The following is a 16,343-nucleotide window of genomic DNA, read 5'->3' on the forward strand; positions in this document are numbered from 1 at the left end:
TTCTGTACGTTATACTTGTGTTGTGTAGTTTATACTTTATTCCAACTTTAAATATTTTAATACCTGAACACACTGCTGCTGTAAAATAATTTCCCAATTTGGGATTGATAACGTGTCTGTCTGTCTATTTATTTATTTTATAGATTAAAAAAACACATCTATGTATTTTCAAGCTAAAGGTGATACACAATATAAACTGTATAATGTTATTTTTTTCTAAGACATGTTACATTTCAAAAGCATATATTGCTATGTCAACAAGTCCTCCAACTCATACGACCAAATGGACTGATTGTTCAGGCCCTTATTACGACCAAATATGTCGTTTGTTCAAGCGCTTATACGTCCTATAATTACGTTTTAAAGTGTTCGCCCTCTAGTGCTCCCGTTGAATGCTAACGTTACAGATGGTCGTTCATTCACAAATAACCCTCTCTGTAAAATCCTAAATTGTAGGATAGTTTGGCCATTAAAATGCTTTTTGATTAGATTTCTAGCCAGAAGTACATATTGTACTTTTAGAATCCACGTCTAGTCGATATGTAGGATCTATAGTTTGATAGATATTACGAAGATGATTTGAGGTATGCGGCAGCCTCCATGTTTTCATAATAAAACCAATGATCAAATGATTTAACAGTGATATCTGCAGTACTCATCAACTAAAAAACATCAGTTTATCCTTGTTAATTATACGACATTTATTGGTTTAAATTGTGTACAATGCTTTTGTGTTTCTCCCATAGGTTTTTCTCTTTCGATTCTGAGAGACACCTTTCTTTTATCAGAGGTTTTGATAGGCTAAAACATTGATTGTTTTAGCCGCAATGCATGTCGGGATATGGTGTTTATGCGATATGAAATTGGAAAAACTTTTTTTTTAAATAAAATAACACTTTATTCCGAGTGTTCTTGCTTTTCTCTTTGGAAGTCATCACATAACGGCATTGTAATACATGGTTCGGCTGCATTAAATATTACATATCTGCCGTAGATATTTATTTATAGAGCCAGGAGACCTTGTGACAAACTGTAAGAAATGCCGCCAAAACTGAATACGTGATGTGGATCATAAATATATCAGCAATTAAACCACATCTTCCATTTATTTTCACACAATATGTCTCCTTGCAGTATCAACACTAATTCGGCTGACTTTTATATTTGATCCAATTGGTAGATAGGTTATATTTACACCACAACGGTGCACAGCTGATAGAAAGGGATTTTTTTGTACTACCTTTCCAACTCCTCATGCTGTTGCCTGTTACAGGTCTATACATGTTCATGGTACAATGCCTAAGCTTAAAATCGAGAGACTGAAACTGTATTTTCCTTTACCGTTCTGTTTTAATTTCACAATAAAGTTAATAGTCATATTATGTTTGATATTATTTAGGGCTGTCAGTCGATTAAAATATTTAATCGCGATTAATCACATAATTGTCCATAGTTAATCGCGATTAATCGCAAATTAATCGCAAATGTTTTATCTGTTCTAAATGTAGCTTAGAGGAATATTTTTCAAGTTTTTAATACTATTATCATCATATGAGTGGACAAATATGCTTTATGCAAATGTTTATTATCATTTGAACAATGACAAATATTCTCATGAATATTAAACACAACAACCTCTGAACATTACATATATTCGCCTCAATTCAACCTGGAACCTCTCATACAATAATACAATACAGTGTGTGTGTGTGTGTGTGTGTGTGTGTGTGTGTGTGTGTGTGTGTGTGTGTGTGTGTGTGTGTGTGTGTGTGTGTGTGTGTGTGTGTGTGTGTGTGTGTGTGTGTGTGTGTGTGTGTGTGTGTGTGTGTGTGTGTGTGTGTGTGTGTGTGTGTGTGTGTGTGTGTGTGATATGGATCGTTGGAGCTATATGCAACTCTACTCAAGGCATATGCTCGAACGGGAGCTGGCTGGACGCTGCAATCATGTTGTGCGCACTATCCGTGCTGAGTGTGCTGACTTTTCCCACAATGTCCCACTGTCTGGCTACCTACATAAAGTGAAGTGCTCGGCGCAGTTGTCGGCGAAATGTCACAACTGAGGTTACCTACTGTAACCCCAGCTTCTATGAGTAAATGGCGCAGCCCTCTAAGGCTATCGCTATTGGGTAATCCCCCTGCGCCCCCGCGCAGCACTGAAACACTTGTAGTCCACGCCCACCCGCAAGGTGGGCCCCACCCTCGCGCCTCCTTCCGGTATAAATAGGAAGGTGGCCCGGCAATCTGCTCCCATACAACATAACTTTTCTTCAGCTATTCGTAGAGCCAGTGGGGCCCCGCACTTAGAGGGCTGCGCCATTTACTCATAGAAGCTGGGGTTACAGTAGGTAACCTCAGTTCTATTTCGTATATGGCTTCGCCCTCTAAGGCTATCGCTCTTGGGTTAAGGGCGAAGCATGATGTAGTCTGCGCCCCACTGGGTCCGCCCGGCACTAGAAGAACAGACATACCTGCTCAATAACACCCCCCTGCCTGATGTGCCATGCGTAATGGCTCATCACCGTACCTGGAACATAGCAAAACATGCCTATCTTCCCGACGGGGTGAAGGCTGGGAACAATACATACCGGCCGCTGTGAGAAAGTAGAGACGAAAGTCCCACCTCGTCCTGCGATCGTAGTGGGGGAACAGCAGCTCTCTGCGTGCAGACAGGCAGGAGAGCGCACAGCTGGATCCCTGACGTCACTCACTCTGACCAGGCACTCCGTACAAAGTGTGTTAGAGGAAAAAGGAACATCCCTCAGGGGAAATGGGCCGCTCTCCGCGTGCCAAAAGGCAGGAGAGAGAGAGGCGCACAGCCGGCTCCCTGACATCACTCACCCCGACAGGACACCCAGTACAGGGTGTGTCAGAGAGGAATGGGAGACATCCCTCAAATAAAAATGAATAAATGAACAGGGGGAAGACCAAGATGCAGCCGTGCAAATATCTTCCACTGACATTCCTCCGTGCAAAGCCGTGGAGGAGGAAATTCCTCTGGTGGAGTGCGCCTTGATGTTCTCCGGGGGCTCCACCCCAGAGGAGACATATGCCTGTGACACAGCCTCACACAGCCAGTGTGACAGCCGTTGTGCAGACAGAGGTTGCCCGATCGAGCGCTCTCTATAGTGCACGAACAGGCGCTGAGAACGGCGCCAGGCCGCCGTGCGCGCCACATAGCAGGACAGCGCGCGCACCGGGCAGAGGAGATGAGATGTGGCTTCTTCCTCCGATTTATGAGGAGGCGGAAAAAACCCATCCAGGGTGATCACTCTTGACCTAAAAGTGCTTGTGATGACCTTTGGCATAAAGGCTGGGTTAGGCCGTAGCATATGGAATCAAATTAGGGTCAATAATATTCACAAATTATTTCACAGTCTGCAGTTGTATATCACCTGTTGTGCGCATGTGAAAAGGTTTTGTGCATGTGTAAAAAAGTTTTGTGCACACAGATATAATTTGCTCGTGTAAAAACATTTTGCAGCTGTAGAAATATTTTGTGCGTGTGTGAAAAGTTTTTGCAGATATAATTTGCACGTGTAAAAAAGTTTTGCAGGTGTAGAAATATTTTGTGCAAGGATATTTACAACAGTGAGGTTTCACAAAGTCTGAGATACGGACACACACATTTCCTATCTGTGTGTGCGAACCTGAAGTTACAAGCTACAAGCTGCTATTTACGAGTACGAATTTTGACCCTGTTTTTACGCCTGAGTATGCTAGCCAATCAGCACGTTGCCCACTGACTAGCCAATCAGCACGTAGCCCACTGACCATCCAATCATAGGACACAAGGTTCTAACGCGTTCGTTTTGCTGACCTGCGCCACTTGGAGCGTGCTTGCGGGAGTCAACATGGAGGAGCCCGAGGCGAACTCTTGTGGGACACAGGTGGGTTAATTACATGCTACCACGGAACATGCCACTACAGTTTTAATTAACTAACGTTACATCGTAATTAACTAAATATATCAAGACAGCTGTGCGTGCATCCCTGAGTTACTTAAATTTTATATTTAACGCTAGCTAGTTGATGTGGTCTTTGCTATTGTCTTAGCTAGCTACAGTCTGTTGGCTAAATTAACGTTTGTTGTTGTTGTGCCGTTTGAATGAGTAACGTTAATGTTAAAGAAATTAATGCAACACTTTTGTCGGGTGCTTCCTGACATAATGCCCCGGGCATTTAATATGGAGAGGAAGGTAACGTAACGTTAGTTAGCCAAAGGTCGAAAAGGTTCAGTTTCCAATCCGACTTGTGTTCACGTCAGCTGGAAAATAAAGCAAGTGAACCGAAAAGGAACGGTAAAGTGGGCTAACCATACGATCTTCATAATCAATAATAAATAACTGTATGGCCTACTCAACACAAATGCTCCTTACAACCCGCTGCAATAGACGATGAGCGATTCATGTTTTCTTAAAAATCAATCAATCATATACTCTACAGTATATGATTGATTTATGTATTAATTATTTTATTTGTTTAAATATAATTCTATATTTTTTTCATATACTCTACAGTCCATGCATTATACTTTTTTGCATGAAAAGGGCAGAACTTCAAAAGCTTTAACCTGAAACACATGTATGGCGGCAAATCTCTGTCATAAATCGCGAGGGCATATGAGATCCACGCGAGCACAAGTCAAGCAGCCGCGGACATATATTATTTTCGCGAGCACTAAAACGGCACTCGCGCGAGAGCAATATTGAAGCCTGCAGGGGAGAAACATGCCTTGAGCATGTGCAGCATCTACATGAGCTCTCCTTGGTCTCCTGCGCTCTCGTGAGCAATTCCTGCTCTTCTGCTCGTGAAAATCTGGCCTGCTCTCGCGCGCGGAGAAATGTTAGGAAGTGGGCGTACCGTGTCCCAGTAACGCCAAATCTAATTGGTTACACCCCTCCTCTTTTATGATTGGCCGTTTTGAAATGAAGAGGGATATCGGAGCGGGAAAGCCCCGCAGAAGAAGAATGGCTGACGACAAGGAGGTACGTACAAAAACCGGTACTTTTAGCTATGCATATAGAAAACAACGGTTTAACATAACTATCATTTTATCTGCTTGACGGGCATTTAAGATATTTACATTGCATTATTTACAAGCCACGGTATAAGAAGAAACTGACACAGCTGTCTGCCCGCAAAAATAAAAGTTAGCTAAAGTGAACTGTTAGCAGATCTGGATAAACAAGACGACATGTCTTTGCACTGTGATTGTGACAATTAATTTGAATATTTCTTGTTTGTGTCTGTTTTAGATAGATAGATAGATAGATAGATAGATACTTTATTTGTCATTGTAACAAGTACAGCAAAATTACATCGACTCAAAGTCAAAGTGCCAGTGCGCAACAACAAGACAATAATTTAAAAACAGCAAGACAGTATAGACCAGGGGTTGGCAACCCCTGGCATGCGTGCCAGCATTGGCACGCGGCACCGTAACCAGTGGCACACTAGGAATAAGTGTGACAAATATTTAAATTGTATTTTCGGATCCTGAACGAGACCGCCGCCAGAGCGCGTCTCCCCGTTACCTGCAGAAGGAAGCCATGCACGCAACGCAGCCCCGTTCTCTTTATCTCCAGGTGACTTTCTGCCGCTTTCCTCCGTGGTGCAGTGCTGATCGTTTCACCACGGAGGAAAGCACTTCACTAATTGCAGTACCCATAAGGAGCTGTACAAATGCCGCAGTTTTTGCTTGGCTGTGTATTTAGTTGAAAGCCCAGTGGCGATCTGCTCATCTCTCATCGAAATAATATGCTACAAAGGGCCATCTGTGTGTTGAACTTTCCTGTCGGCTCCCAGACCGTAGTCGAGGAGGGAAGAAGCAACAAGCTTCAGGTTCAATAACCCACTTTAGCTTAAATGACTGGAGAGAGGCGAGCTCTTCTTAGGAGGCCTTGCATTTATTTAGCTGTTCTTCTGTTTCACAAAATACATCACAGACCTCTGTTTTTCTGCTGCCTCGTTTCACTTCCAGAAACAAACACACGTTCCCTCACTGTCGCTCTACCATCCACAAACACACATGCACAAGCCACACCCCTCTTTCTCTCTCTCTTAAAGGGACAGCGATCTCATCTCACTCTGCATGACCCTAATATCATAACATGTGTGTTCTGGAGAATCACAGAACGGACGATCGTCCTTATTATTATGCCGTTTAAACCAATTATTTAAATGTGTTTGTTAAATGTATGTAAGTTGCGCTGACAGGTCCACACACTGCTTCCCCGCAGCGAGGCTCCCCCCGCCCTCCTGCTGATAGTTCACGAGGGTCAAGCTCCTCTACCCCCCCCCCCCACGTTGGTAATTCTCGATCGTTGGCACGCTGATAAAATTTTTTTTTTTAAATGGCACTCCATATCAAAAAGGTTGCCGACCCCTGGTATAGACAGTATAGGAAGACATGATCCATTTACACTTGAAGCGTTATTTGTCTAAAGTGTTCATTTATGTGCATTGTCCCTATTGAAATAAATGATTAAATGAAAAATGCTATCTATTTTAACAGATAGAGTTACAAAATGCTACCAGGCGTGTCGTTGAGTTGCTGAGAAGTGCCTTGGCTGAACCAACTTCTCAAAGTCGTAAGTGAAACTAGGGGGAGATCACTTGTCTTCACAGATTCATCTAATGGTCAGTCGTTTACAAAAAATTACAGCTGCAGTCTTGGCCGGCGGAAGCACGCCGAGGTGTTTCAGTGACAGTTTTACCAACCTATATTAAAACCAGAGTGAAAAACTGAATTTCCCCATGGGGGATAATTAAAGGTTCATCTTCTTGTTGTTCTTCTTCTATTTATTTTCAGGCCTTGTGACTATCTGGGTAATGTTTAATTAATGAAGCCTTTATATATTCTACCTACTTTACGTATTTAGTACTCAGTTTATTTAGATTCTAGGGAATCATAGACATCTTTAAATTGTGTTCACAGATGAAGTACAGGTTCAGGGAGAGCAGGTGGAGGTGGGCAACAGACAGCCTACTATACAGGGACAGCAGCAGGCTGGGACAAGGCAGCGTCAGGCAGTCCAGGGGCAGAAGCAACAAAGGACCCCTGGCTTTCCTTCTACAGCAGGAAATACAGTGGACCAAAATATGGTCAGGTTTGGATCCGTTAGGAAATAAAGATAGTTCTGAACTGAATTGCCATTGTAATAACTCGGCAATTGACTATAATTCAGGGTATTTTTTCATAGAAATTAACGCTCTTCAGATTGTTTAGAATGAATATATTGCTTCTTAAATGCCTCTCTTACACATTGTTTTCAACTCCTCAGGGCTTTCCCCGGCCTATTCAAATCGGGTAAAAGTTATACCCCATCTCCCAAAAGAAGGGCTGTTAGGTCAACCCCAATCCAGTTCTTTCTGCTCAATAAGAGCACAGAAAGAACACCAAAGTCATCGGATGAAATGGGATGCTGACCACTCCCAGGTAAGATAGAACAAATAATGAGGGAAGGAGTCAAGATAATATAAGAAGCACTTTATTGATCCCAATTTGGGGACATTTTTTATGTATTACTGTAGTTTCCCAATCCACTAAAGTACTACTGGTCACAAATCAGCTTCAACAGTGGTGACATGTGTGGAGGGTTATAGTTCTAACTGCACACTTGTTTTGCTCTTCTCACATAGATATCATATATACTTATGGTATCATATTCCAAAATGGTACCATTGGAAGGGGCCTGGATGCTACATAAAGCTGCTGGCAAGATACAATCTCCCTTATTAAATTCAACTGTGGTCTAGTATTTCTGCAGTTAAATCCTATTTATACCCTCTTTCTTCTCCTACAATAGCTGCTCTTATAATAGCTCATTAATGCCCTTGATGGTTAGCATATTTACCTACCCTCTTGTTTTTAGCAATCCATGAGAAAGCCTAACACTGCAAGTGTGCATCTTGTTAAAATCAACTGCCTCCCCTAGAACATTCTGTGCATTAAATAACATCAACTTGTTTGTATTCCCACATAGGAGGATCAGGTCAGCGGAAATTAAGTGTTTTGGCACCTGAGGCAGAGGGTTACACGGGGGCCTACCTTGCCAAAGCTTAAGGTGGAAAAGGCTGTCTCTATATAATGCCCATCCAGGACACTTTGGACACCTCCCCCTTGCCCTACTCATCGAAGGAGTTCGAAAATATGCCAAAAGCCAGATGTGCCACGTGTCATCTAAGCATGCCTGTCCAGCTGTTGGCTTTACATGCACAAGAGTGTGAACCAAGCAGCTGTTCTGACCGCATGGATCTGGAACCGGTAATGTTATTCCACAAATAACTATGCAGGATCATTATCATCTTGAATCGACAGCTTTTTTAACTGGTTCCGATTTTCAGGATCTGGACCCAGATTTAAATGAGTCTCCAGCTACAAGCAATCCTGGGAATGTAAGCTCACTAATATTGTAGGTGTTTGTTTCTGAACAATTTTCATTGTATGTGTCATTAATTGGCAGTCTTTCTACATTTTATTATAGGCTTCTCCAAGTGTGCTCCCGTGTAGGACCTCCTGTTCTAAAATCGATATTAAGGTAAAATCAGGGCATTATTTATCAATTACATTATTGCAGATGATGAAGGTTTCTGCGTCTCAGTAATTCACTTGAATATTTGCTCTGCTTTTCTGTATTTTTAAAGGTGGCCTGTCCATTGTGCTCAGTTATTTCCTGAGTATTTGGTTGAAATACATGCCAGCACTTGTAGAGAAAAGTTTTTTTTTCTCCTATTATGCACATTCTTTATATACTTTTTTCTTGCAGTGTTAGATATTGTAAACCATGATTAAGGCATGCCCCATTGAAATATTTTTTTCCCTCATCAGTACATTGCAGTCGACACAAATTATCAATTTGGAAGAACATGCCAGTGAAGAACTGACAGGGCGAGATAAAAGGTAATATGCTTAAAATGCACCTGCAATTGCTTATTTTAAACAAAAACGTCCTGCAGTTATTGTGTTCACTATTTGTGTTAATTGTACTGTTCATCAGTTGCCCTGCATTGTTATTGTTAATCCTTGAATATCATTTAAAAGACGCCACTTTACATCAGTCAGGGGTCGTCAGTTTACTCAATGATACAAAAGGGGTCTCTTAAGGGAAAACGTTTTGGATCCAGTTGTCTAATCAACTTCTAATTGTTTCCTTCAAGTCTTGCTGAAGCCATCGAAACACTTAGTGGACGAGTGGACACAACGACACTCTTTAATGTTAGTGTCACTAGGGAGGACATGTTTGAAAGGGGTTTAGGGCAGTGGAGACGTCAGAATAGGTCTTCTCCCAAAAAAAAACTCCGAGTGTCTTTCATTGGAGAGTCTGGAATTGACCATGGGGCTCTCAGGAAAGAATTCTTAACAGGTATATGTTTACCTCCTTATAATAAATGAAAAATATTCCTAAGTGTGTGGCGGTTCTCTGGTTGCATGCAATTTCTGTGCTTGCACAGGTTAAGGGCTTTGCATGACGCGTGCTGTTCTTTAACATATACAGTGGTCTAATTGAGATTATCAATGTATTGATCCACTTTTCCTTTCAATTATAGAAATGATGGCAGGTGTTGAAAGGAAGTTTTTTCAGGGAGGGAGTACAGGGAAAACCCCCAAGTACTCAATTACTGACTACCACAAAGAGCATTTCAAGTATGTAGAATTGTGTTCTGCAATGTCTTTTCGATGTTTATTTCATTTATTAATAATGTCTATGCATTGATTAAACTTTGTTAATGCAGGACAGCTGGAGAGATTATGGCAGTCAGTATAGTACAAGGTGGTCCTCCACCTAACTTTTTCAGAGAGTGGTGCTATGGATACATATCCACTGGGGAGATTGATAGAGATTCCATTGCCAAGGAAGATGTGACTGATCCAGAGCTCAGCCAGCTTATGGAAGAGGTAATATTTGTCTTCTCCTCAGATACTCCTTCATATAACATGACGTTTGTTTTAGTATGGTTGACACACACACCTCTTTGTAGTGTGAATATTTTCTAATTCTTAAAATAAGCTAAGGCTCCCATGACTTACTGTGTGATACTGTTTTTCTAATTGCAAAGGTTGAGATAGCTGAACCTGAAGCTATGTACGACCTTCTGGATCGGATAACAGCATGCGGGTACAGTGGTCCTGCAACGTGGGAGAGGAAGGAAGACATAATAAAGTATGTACATATGCTAAGTGATTTAACCCATAACAACCCATGTTTAAAACCAATCAATTATTCCTTTACACTCATACTTCATATTGAGTGTGCAGTCACTCTTTCCCTTTTTTATGTATGATTTTATATTATTGCTGTTATCTGTTACTGAATTATAGGGCAATTATCTTGCACTCATCGGTCCGCACTCTACCAATGCTGCAGCAGATATGCTCAGGCATGAAGCTGTATGGCTTGTGTGAGATGATAGTACAACAACCACAGCATTTCAGGGATCTGTTCGTCGCTGGCCTTCATGAAAAGGTCAGTATTATGTCTAGCTGATTTTACCACTGAATTTCAAACCTTAACCCTTTAACAGCCAGCGCCACCATTTGGTAGAGCACATTTTGTGTCTTGATATCCTGTTGAAAAAATGTTTTAAAAGTTTAACTCTACCTGATTCAGCCATCTCTACCATTTGGTTGACATGTTATGCACAAAACAACCTCTAGATGTCACTGTGGTTAGAACAGAAAGCCATTCAGCTTTCCACTGAGAAAGTTGGCATGCTAAAAAATCACTGCTGAAGAAATCACTCTTTTTGGTCAACTTTTGTAAGGTAACCATATCATTTTTGACAGACCATATCATTAATGTCAGAGCACTGACTGAACATAATTAGATAACTTGATGCACAAAAAAGGTTTTAACAAACTAAACTAGCAATATAACTTTTTCAGAGTTTCAGAGATTTTTTCCAATACAATATGGTAAATAGATAGATTCATTGTAATATTACGAAATCTTATATTACATTATTACTACATCTATACTGCCTTATGAGTCTCAGAGTGAAAGAGTGATAATAATTTATATAGCAGCTTTCATGCATGGCATACAGCCCAAAGTTACACACAGATGAGCAAGTTAGGCCAACACAGAATATAGACATTTGCTGTTAGGCCAGTGGTTTCCTGTTAGGCCAATTCAGCATCTACAGTAAGATGAGCTCGTTTTTTTTATTATTATGAAAAACATTTAACATTACTTTTTATATCAATATCAATATTGATACCTTTTTTTTTTATGTGCTATGTGTGTCCCATTTGATAAAAAAAAGCAAACAAATAATTTTTCCATAGTTTTTTTTCTTGGTCTGGCAATTAAAGGGTTAAGCTCATCCAACTTTGAGCATACATCATTGTTTTTTCCTCTCTCCAAGCCGGATGCTGAATCCCTGATGGGAGCCATATCTCCAGTCTTCAGCGAGCTGGGCTCCCTGCGACGCCAGAGGGAATCGAAGATTGTTAACTTTTTACAAGACTTCATCCAACACATTGAAGAAGAAGGTGATACTACTGCCCTGACATTTTATAAACGTATTTGTTCTTGAATTTCACCCCCGATTACGACAGGCAACTCAATGACAGCTTTGCATACCCTTTTTATTCATGTTTACATGTCTCAGTTTAAACACAACTTTGCATCATGATGGTTGCGATGAAACAATGATAACTAAAGCAGGACTGTCTAATGAGGTTTTCTTCTTCAAAATATCCACATAAAAAAACAATTTAAAAACAATAGCCATATTTATTGACATTGCTTAGGTGAATATATGCATTTCTTTGTATTCATTTTCAACTTGTTTTTAGAGGAAGAAAAGAGCTTCGTGGTTGAAGAGAGGGGGACCCCTGTGAAGATAACAGAGAGTGATGAAAGAGACTCAAGAGAGACAGAGTCTACAGGTGAAGCAGCAAAAGATGAAGAGGAGATGAAGGAAAAACCCAAGATCACTGTTGGTTGCTTCCTTCAATGGCTTACGGGGCAGGCACACGTCCCCATCACCTCAACAGAGAGAGAGATGTTTAAAATCTTAATTGAGTCCGACCATGATTGCAGCGTGCACTATGGTACACACACGCTATGCTTTCCCGTAGTGAATGCATGCTCCAACTCCATTACCTTTCCGACAAGGCACCTCGGCTCATATCCAGAGTTCCTGAGCATCATAACACAGGCTGTTATGAATAGCAGGGAGTTTAGCCACTCATAAGAGTCATAGAATCAATGTTTTCTGGGTTAGGGTTAGACAGTCTTTATTGCACTTTATTTGACAAAGTTTTCATTTGTTTTCATTTGTTCAAGATGAGAATACAGTCAAACTTTCAAGTGACATACTGTTCTAGTCAAAATGTTTTGGAAGTGATCAACCTGCTTGCCCTGTGCCCAACTCGGTGGTGCGTCAGAGTTGTGGCACTGTCACGGTTGCTGGCATGCTATGGAGAGATGCTGCAGACATTTAGGACCTTGGAGAGTGACAGGATTGTTAAGGGGGAGACGCGTGCCAAAGTGGCAGGATTGCTCAAAAAGGGCACCACTACGCGCACAGTCTTTGGTTTGTTTGCCTGCGTTACCATGTTTACGCCATGTGAATCCGTGGCTCGGTCACTGCAAGGCACCAAAGTCACAGCCCTTGGATCAATGGAAGCTGCCAAACTTCTTTGCCAGCGACTGAACACACTCAGACAAGATGACACCTTCGCTGACCTTGTGGCCAAGACCAAACAATACACAGAGCGCTACAACTTGAAGCCTCCTCATCCAGTGCGCACCAGCAAGACCCCAGCGCGTTTTCGCCATACAGCGGAGGAGGAGGAACGGGAGTTGGAGAACGAGGGTAAATAAATAGGCCTAAATAAATAAATAAATAATGCCAACAGTATTTTAAAATTAATCATAAAGCTCATCGGTCTGTAATGTTGAAAGAATGCAACAAATACGCACACAGAGCGTGCTCTCCAGCATTTGTGGACAGATTTGATCTATCCATAGAAAACGATATCATAGTTCATAATAATGTACTACATCCATGTACGCTTATTTGCGAAATTAGCCTGCAATTAATAATTCATTACAACGGTATCAACTGACTAAATAACGTATAGGCCTACTTTCATAACAAACCATATTCATAATTTGAATTTAAATTGAAAATTTAAGGTTGACCCACCCAGCTTAAATAGGCAGCCCATATGGAAACTATTTGTTGGTTGTTGTTTAACTGTTATATTTAACTATTAAAGAATATCCAAGCCTGTGGAAGAGGGAATTGTTTGAGGCCCTGGACTTGGTGCGCACAGAGGTGGAGCGGCGCTTTGACCAGGAAGGACTCCGCGTAGCTGCAGGGCGAGAGCAGGCAGTTCTACAGGCGGCCCAAGGGAAACGAGTGGATGTGGGTTCCCTGGAACTGACTTCCTTTTCAAGAGAGCAGCTAAGCCTTGAGCTGGACATCCTGAGCGACGTGTGTAGGGGGCGAGAAGTGAAAACCATTCAGGATGTATTGGCCATTCTGCACACCTTGCAGCCCCAATCCCGCTCCATGCTGTCGGAAGCGGAGAGGCTCATAAAGCTCTGTCTGGCTCTGCCCATTTCTGTCGCGGCATCCGAGCGCTCGTTCTCGGCGTTGCGCAGGTTGAAAACGTGGCTGCGCAATACTATTAAGCAGGAGAGACTCACTCATTTGGCCATTATGAATGCGCATAGCGACCTTCTCGATGAATGCGATGTCTCGACCCTGCTTAAAGAATTTATCATCAGAACAACGGAGAGAAGGTCTACTTTTGGAACAGTTTAAAAGCCCTTACGAGCGCAAAGTAAACCGTTATTTTTCTGAATGTTCCATTAGGCCTATGTTCGTAAAGGCTGTATTATTCTGTTGATTTTCTGAATGCTGTAGGCCTATGTTATCGCCTATTAGGCTACAGTATGTTCCTTAATAAAGGCTTGATTAATTCATTAATTCATTTTGTTTCATACATTTTCGTAACAATTAAGATGCTGCGTGTGTTTATGTAGCCTATATCTGTTATGTATAGGCCTAGGCTATTAGGCCTACGTGTCGAGTTCGTTAATCATTGATAGTGTGAGTTTCCCCCCCGACCCTCCCAGCAAAAATCCCGCACCCCCCCCCCCCCCCCCCCAGAAAATAGTTCCGACGTCCCTGTTCCCGGGATGACAGGCGTGTCTCCTTTATCCCGTTGAACTGAGGGGGAGGCGAACTGCAGGGTGTACCCTCTGCTGATCAGCCTGCTCATCCATCTGTCCATCAGACACACGCGCTGCCACTCCGAGAAACACTCTGAGAGCGGGCGCACATGCTCGAGATGTGTTGTGGTTGTCATGACGACGAGCCAAGCCAGAGCCCTCGCCGCCGCTGCCCGTGAGGCAACCCAAGGTGGGCCTAGAGCGAAAGGGCTGTGAGGGGGCCTCCACACGCTGCGTTTCACTCCGACTCTCATCGTGAGGCGCGTACACGCTCAGAGGATGAGTAGAGGTGTGTGCAGTAATATCCACATGAGGCGTTACCACGGCGCTCATGGGCTTATTGTGACCGTGTGTAGGTGGCAGATCTCGGACAGAGGAATGCCGCGAGGTCTGTGGTTTAAAAACCGAAAAGTTATAACCATCAGGCCCATGGGCGCGGGAAGGGGGGTGCTGAGGGCGCTGCAGCACCCCCTAGCGGCAGGCAGGGGGTGCGGAGCTCCCCTGTCTGAATTATTATTTGACGGTTATTGCTACTCCCGCTGTGCATAATCTGTGTAATATGTAGCCAATAAATTCCACATTGTTGGTAAAATGATATTTTGGCCTGCCCCGAATGTTTTTCTGTAGCCCCGGACAATTCTACCTCAATAATATAATACATTAACCGTGCTTTACGTGAACCTCATCAAGACACTAGAAAGGACGGCAGGACTGTAATTTCCCGTGTTCAGTGAATGCAACAGAGGCAAGACACCAGACCAATCAGAGAGTTGGATGGAAATAAAAGTGTGCTTGTGTCATTCAAGCTCGCGGCTCTGTGTGTGTGCGGAAATAGCGCATTTAGTGTGTGTGAGAGAGGGAGAGAGAGAGAGGGACCGGTGCCAGCAGCAGGGACCGTGTTGTTAGCATCTGGTTAGCTAGCTGCACTAACGGACATACGGAGCTGTTTGTTCCACAACAAGCTGGAGGAGAGCTCTCCTCTCAGACTGAGAGGCTCAGGTGAGCTAAAGGACTCTCTGAGTGTTTAGATAGTTAACTTTAGTCAAAGTTATCTCAGTGGGTCTCAAACGGTTTGGTCAAAAATTATTCAAAAGATTATTTCCACGGCACACCTTCATATGATCATTATAGTTATAAAAAACATAAGAGAATAAAGGAAAAACAATTATGAAATACTATATGGCAGTAAAACAAGAATACAGTTTGAAAGGGGAGTGATTTGTAAAATATCCATAAAGAAAAAGAACATCTGCTTACAGTTGTGTTTCATCTGGGTGTTGAGAGATGTATCCATAGATCTCTTAATGTTGCTCTCAAAGTGCATCAGATTGATGGTTTTAACTTCAATATTTAAAAAAAATCTTCCCGGGGGAGCATCCCCCCGGACCCCCCTAGAGGAGGTGAGGTCCGCTCCCCACTCGTAAAAAATAGCACTTTACCCCTGCCAATATGCCGTGAGCTGATTATCGAGCCTTCATTGTAACAGTCGCGGGTTTACTGTGTGTTTGCGTGTGGGGAGTTATTTTGTGCGTGCTCTATAGTGCCCGTAATAGTGTTCACTGGAGTCCAGCACCTCAGCACCCCCACTCAAAATACCTTCCCGCGCCTCCCCGCAGCGAACCCCGCTGCCTACTAATCAACAGATTGGAGGCAGCTGGCGTAGTTACTGCGCTCTGTAACTTATTAACCGATAGATTAAAATGTGCAGGCTTTTGTAACGAACCCTGCTGGCTATTAACCGATAGGTCATAGGCAGCTGGTTCACCCAGAGTGGGGGATATGTGAAACCCATTTGAAACTGACGACAAAAGGTTGGAAATTAAGCTTCTTTTATTTCCTTCACACTCCCCCCCAAACCGTCAGGGCCGGCTCTGCTTCCTCGGCGGCTCTCGTGGAGCAGACGACGAACGGGAGTACTTTTCTTTTTTCTTTTCTGGTGGGGGGGCGGAGGCTCGGGACGGTGCCCCTGCCGCCGCCGACGGGCGAGTCTGCCGCCTCGGCTGTCTCTCTGCCTGCCGCTGTGGCCGGGTTGGCCGCTGCTGCTGCTGCTGCTGCTGCCGCTGGTGCCGCTGCGGCTTCGCCGCAGGCTGGAGCCAGCCAACGTGCTGGCGGATATCATCCGCCTGCTCCGCTGCCGCTTTCATGGCCTCTA

At 43.0% G+C, this 16,343-nt stretch overlaps 1 protein-coding gene and 1 long non-coding RNA gene across 9 annotated transcripts in view; both read left to right on the forward strand.

Moving 5' to 3' along the window:
- The first annotated feature begins 4,873 nt into the window (after nt 1-4,873).
- On the forward strand, nt 4,874-12,327 carry LOC307030252 (G2/M phase-specific E3 ubiquitin-protein ligase-like). 8 transcript variants are annotated; one of them, XM_079666577.1, is made up of 15 exons: nt 4,874-4,984; nt 6,514-6,589; nt 6,937-7,437; nt 7,641-7,716; nt 7,985-8,265; nt 8,346-8,396; nt 8,486-8,539; nt 8,830-8,901; nt 9,159-9,364; nt 9,549-9,645; nt 9,735-9,897; nt 10,059-10,162; nt 10,321-10,465; nt 11,367-11,493; nt 11,800-12,327. In XM_079666577.1, exons 6-15 carry the CDS (start codon nt 8,365-8,367, stop codon nt 12,198-12,200), a joined length of 1,401 nt encoding a protein of 466 aa, XP_079522703.1. In that variant the 5' UTR covers nt 4,874-4,984; nt 6,514-6,589; nt 6,937-7,437; nt 7,641-7,716; nt 7,985-8,265; nt 8,346-8,364; the 3' UTR covers nt 12,201-12,327. The 8 variants fall into 8 exon arrangements, with proteins under 8 accessions (XP_079522703.1, XP_079522706.1, XP_079522705.1 ...); XM_079666580.1 differs by having other exon boundaries at nt 6,937-7,108; nt 7,283-7,437; nt 7,641-8,265; XM_079666579.1 differs by having other exon boundaries at nt 6,937-7,103; nt 7,283-7,437; nt 7,641-8,265.
- Nucleotides 12,328-14,623: 2,296 nt separating this feature from the next.
- LOC307028010 overlaps nt 14,624-16,343 on the forward strand; it is a 32,733-nt gene continuing 31,013 nt past the window's right edge. Inside the window, exon 1 of the long non-coding RNA XR_013804809.1 lies at nt 14,624-15,190. This is a non-coding gene — a long non-coding RNA (uncharacterized lncRNA). The remainder of the gene's footprint in view (nt 15,191-16,343) is intronic.

This window comes from Notothenia rossii (genome assembly GCF_949606895.1).
Source record: "Notothenia rossii genome assembly, chromosome: 2".
Classification (NCBI taxonomy): Eukaryota; Metazoa; Chordata; class Actinopteri; order Perciformes; family Nototheniidae; genus Notothenia; species Notothenia rossii.

Coding starts and splice junctions, on each gene's coding strand:
- LOC307030252 (XM_079666577.1), top strand. CDS start 8,365: ATGAGTCTCCAGCTACAAGCAATCCTGGGAAT. Junction 8,397..8,485: donor CTACAAGCAATCCTGGGAAT/GTAAGCTCACTA, acceptor ATTTTATTATAG/GCTTCTCCAAGTGTGCTCCC. Junction 10,163..10,320: donor AGGAAGGAAGACATAATAAA/GTATGTACATAT, acceptor ACTGAATTATAG/GGCAATTATCTTGCACTCAT.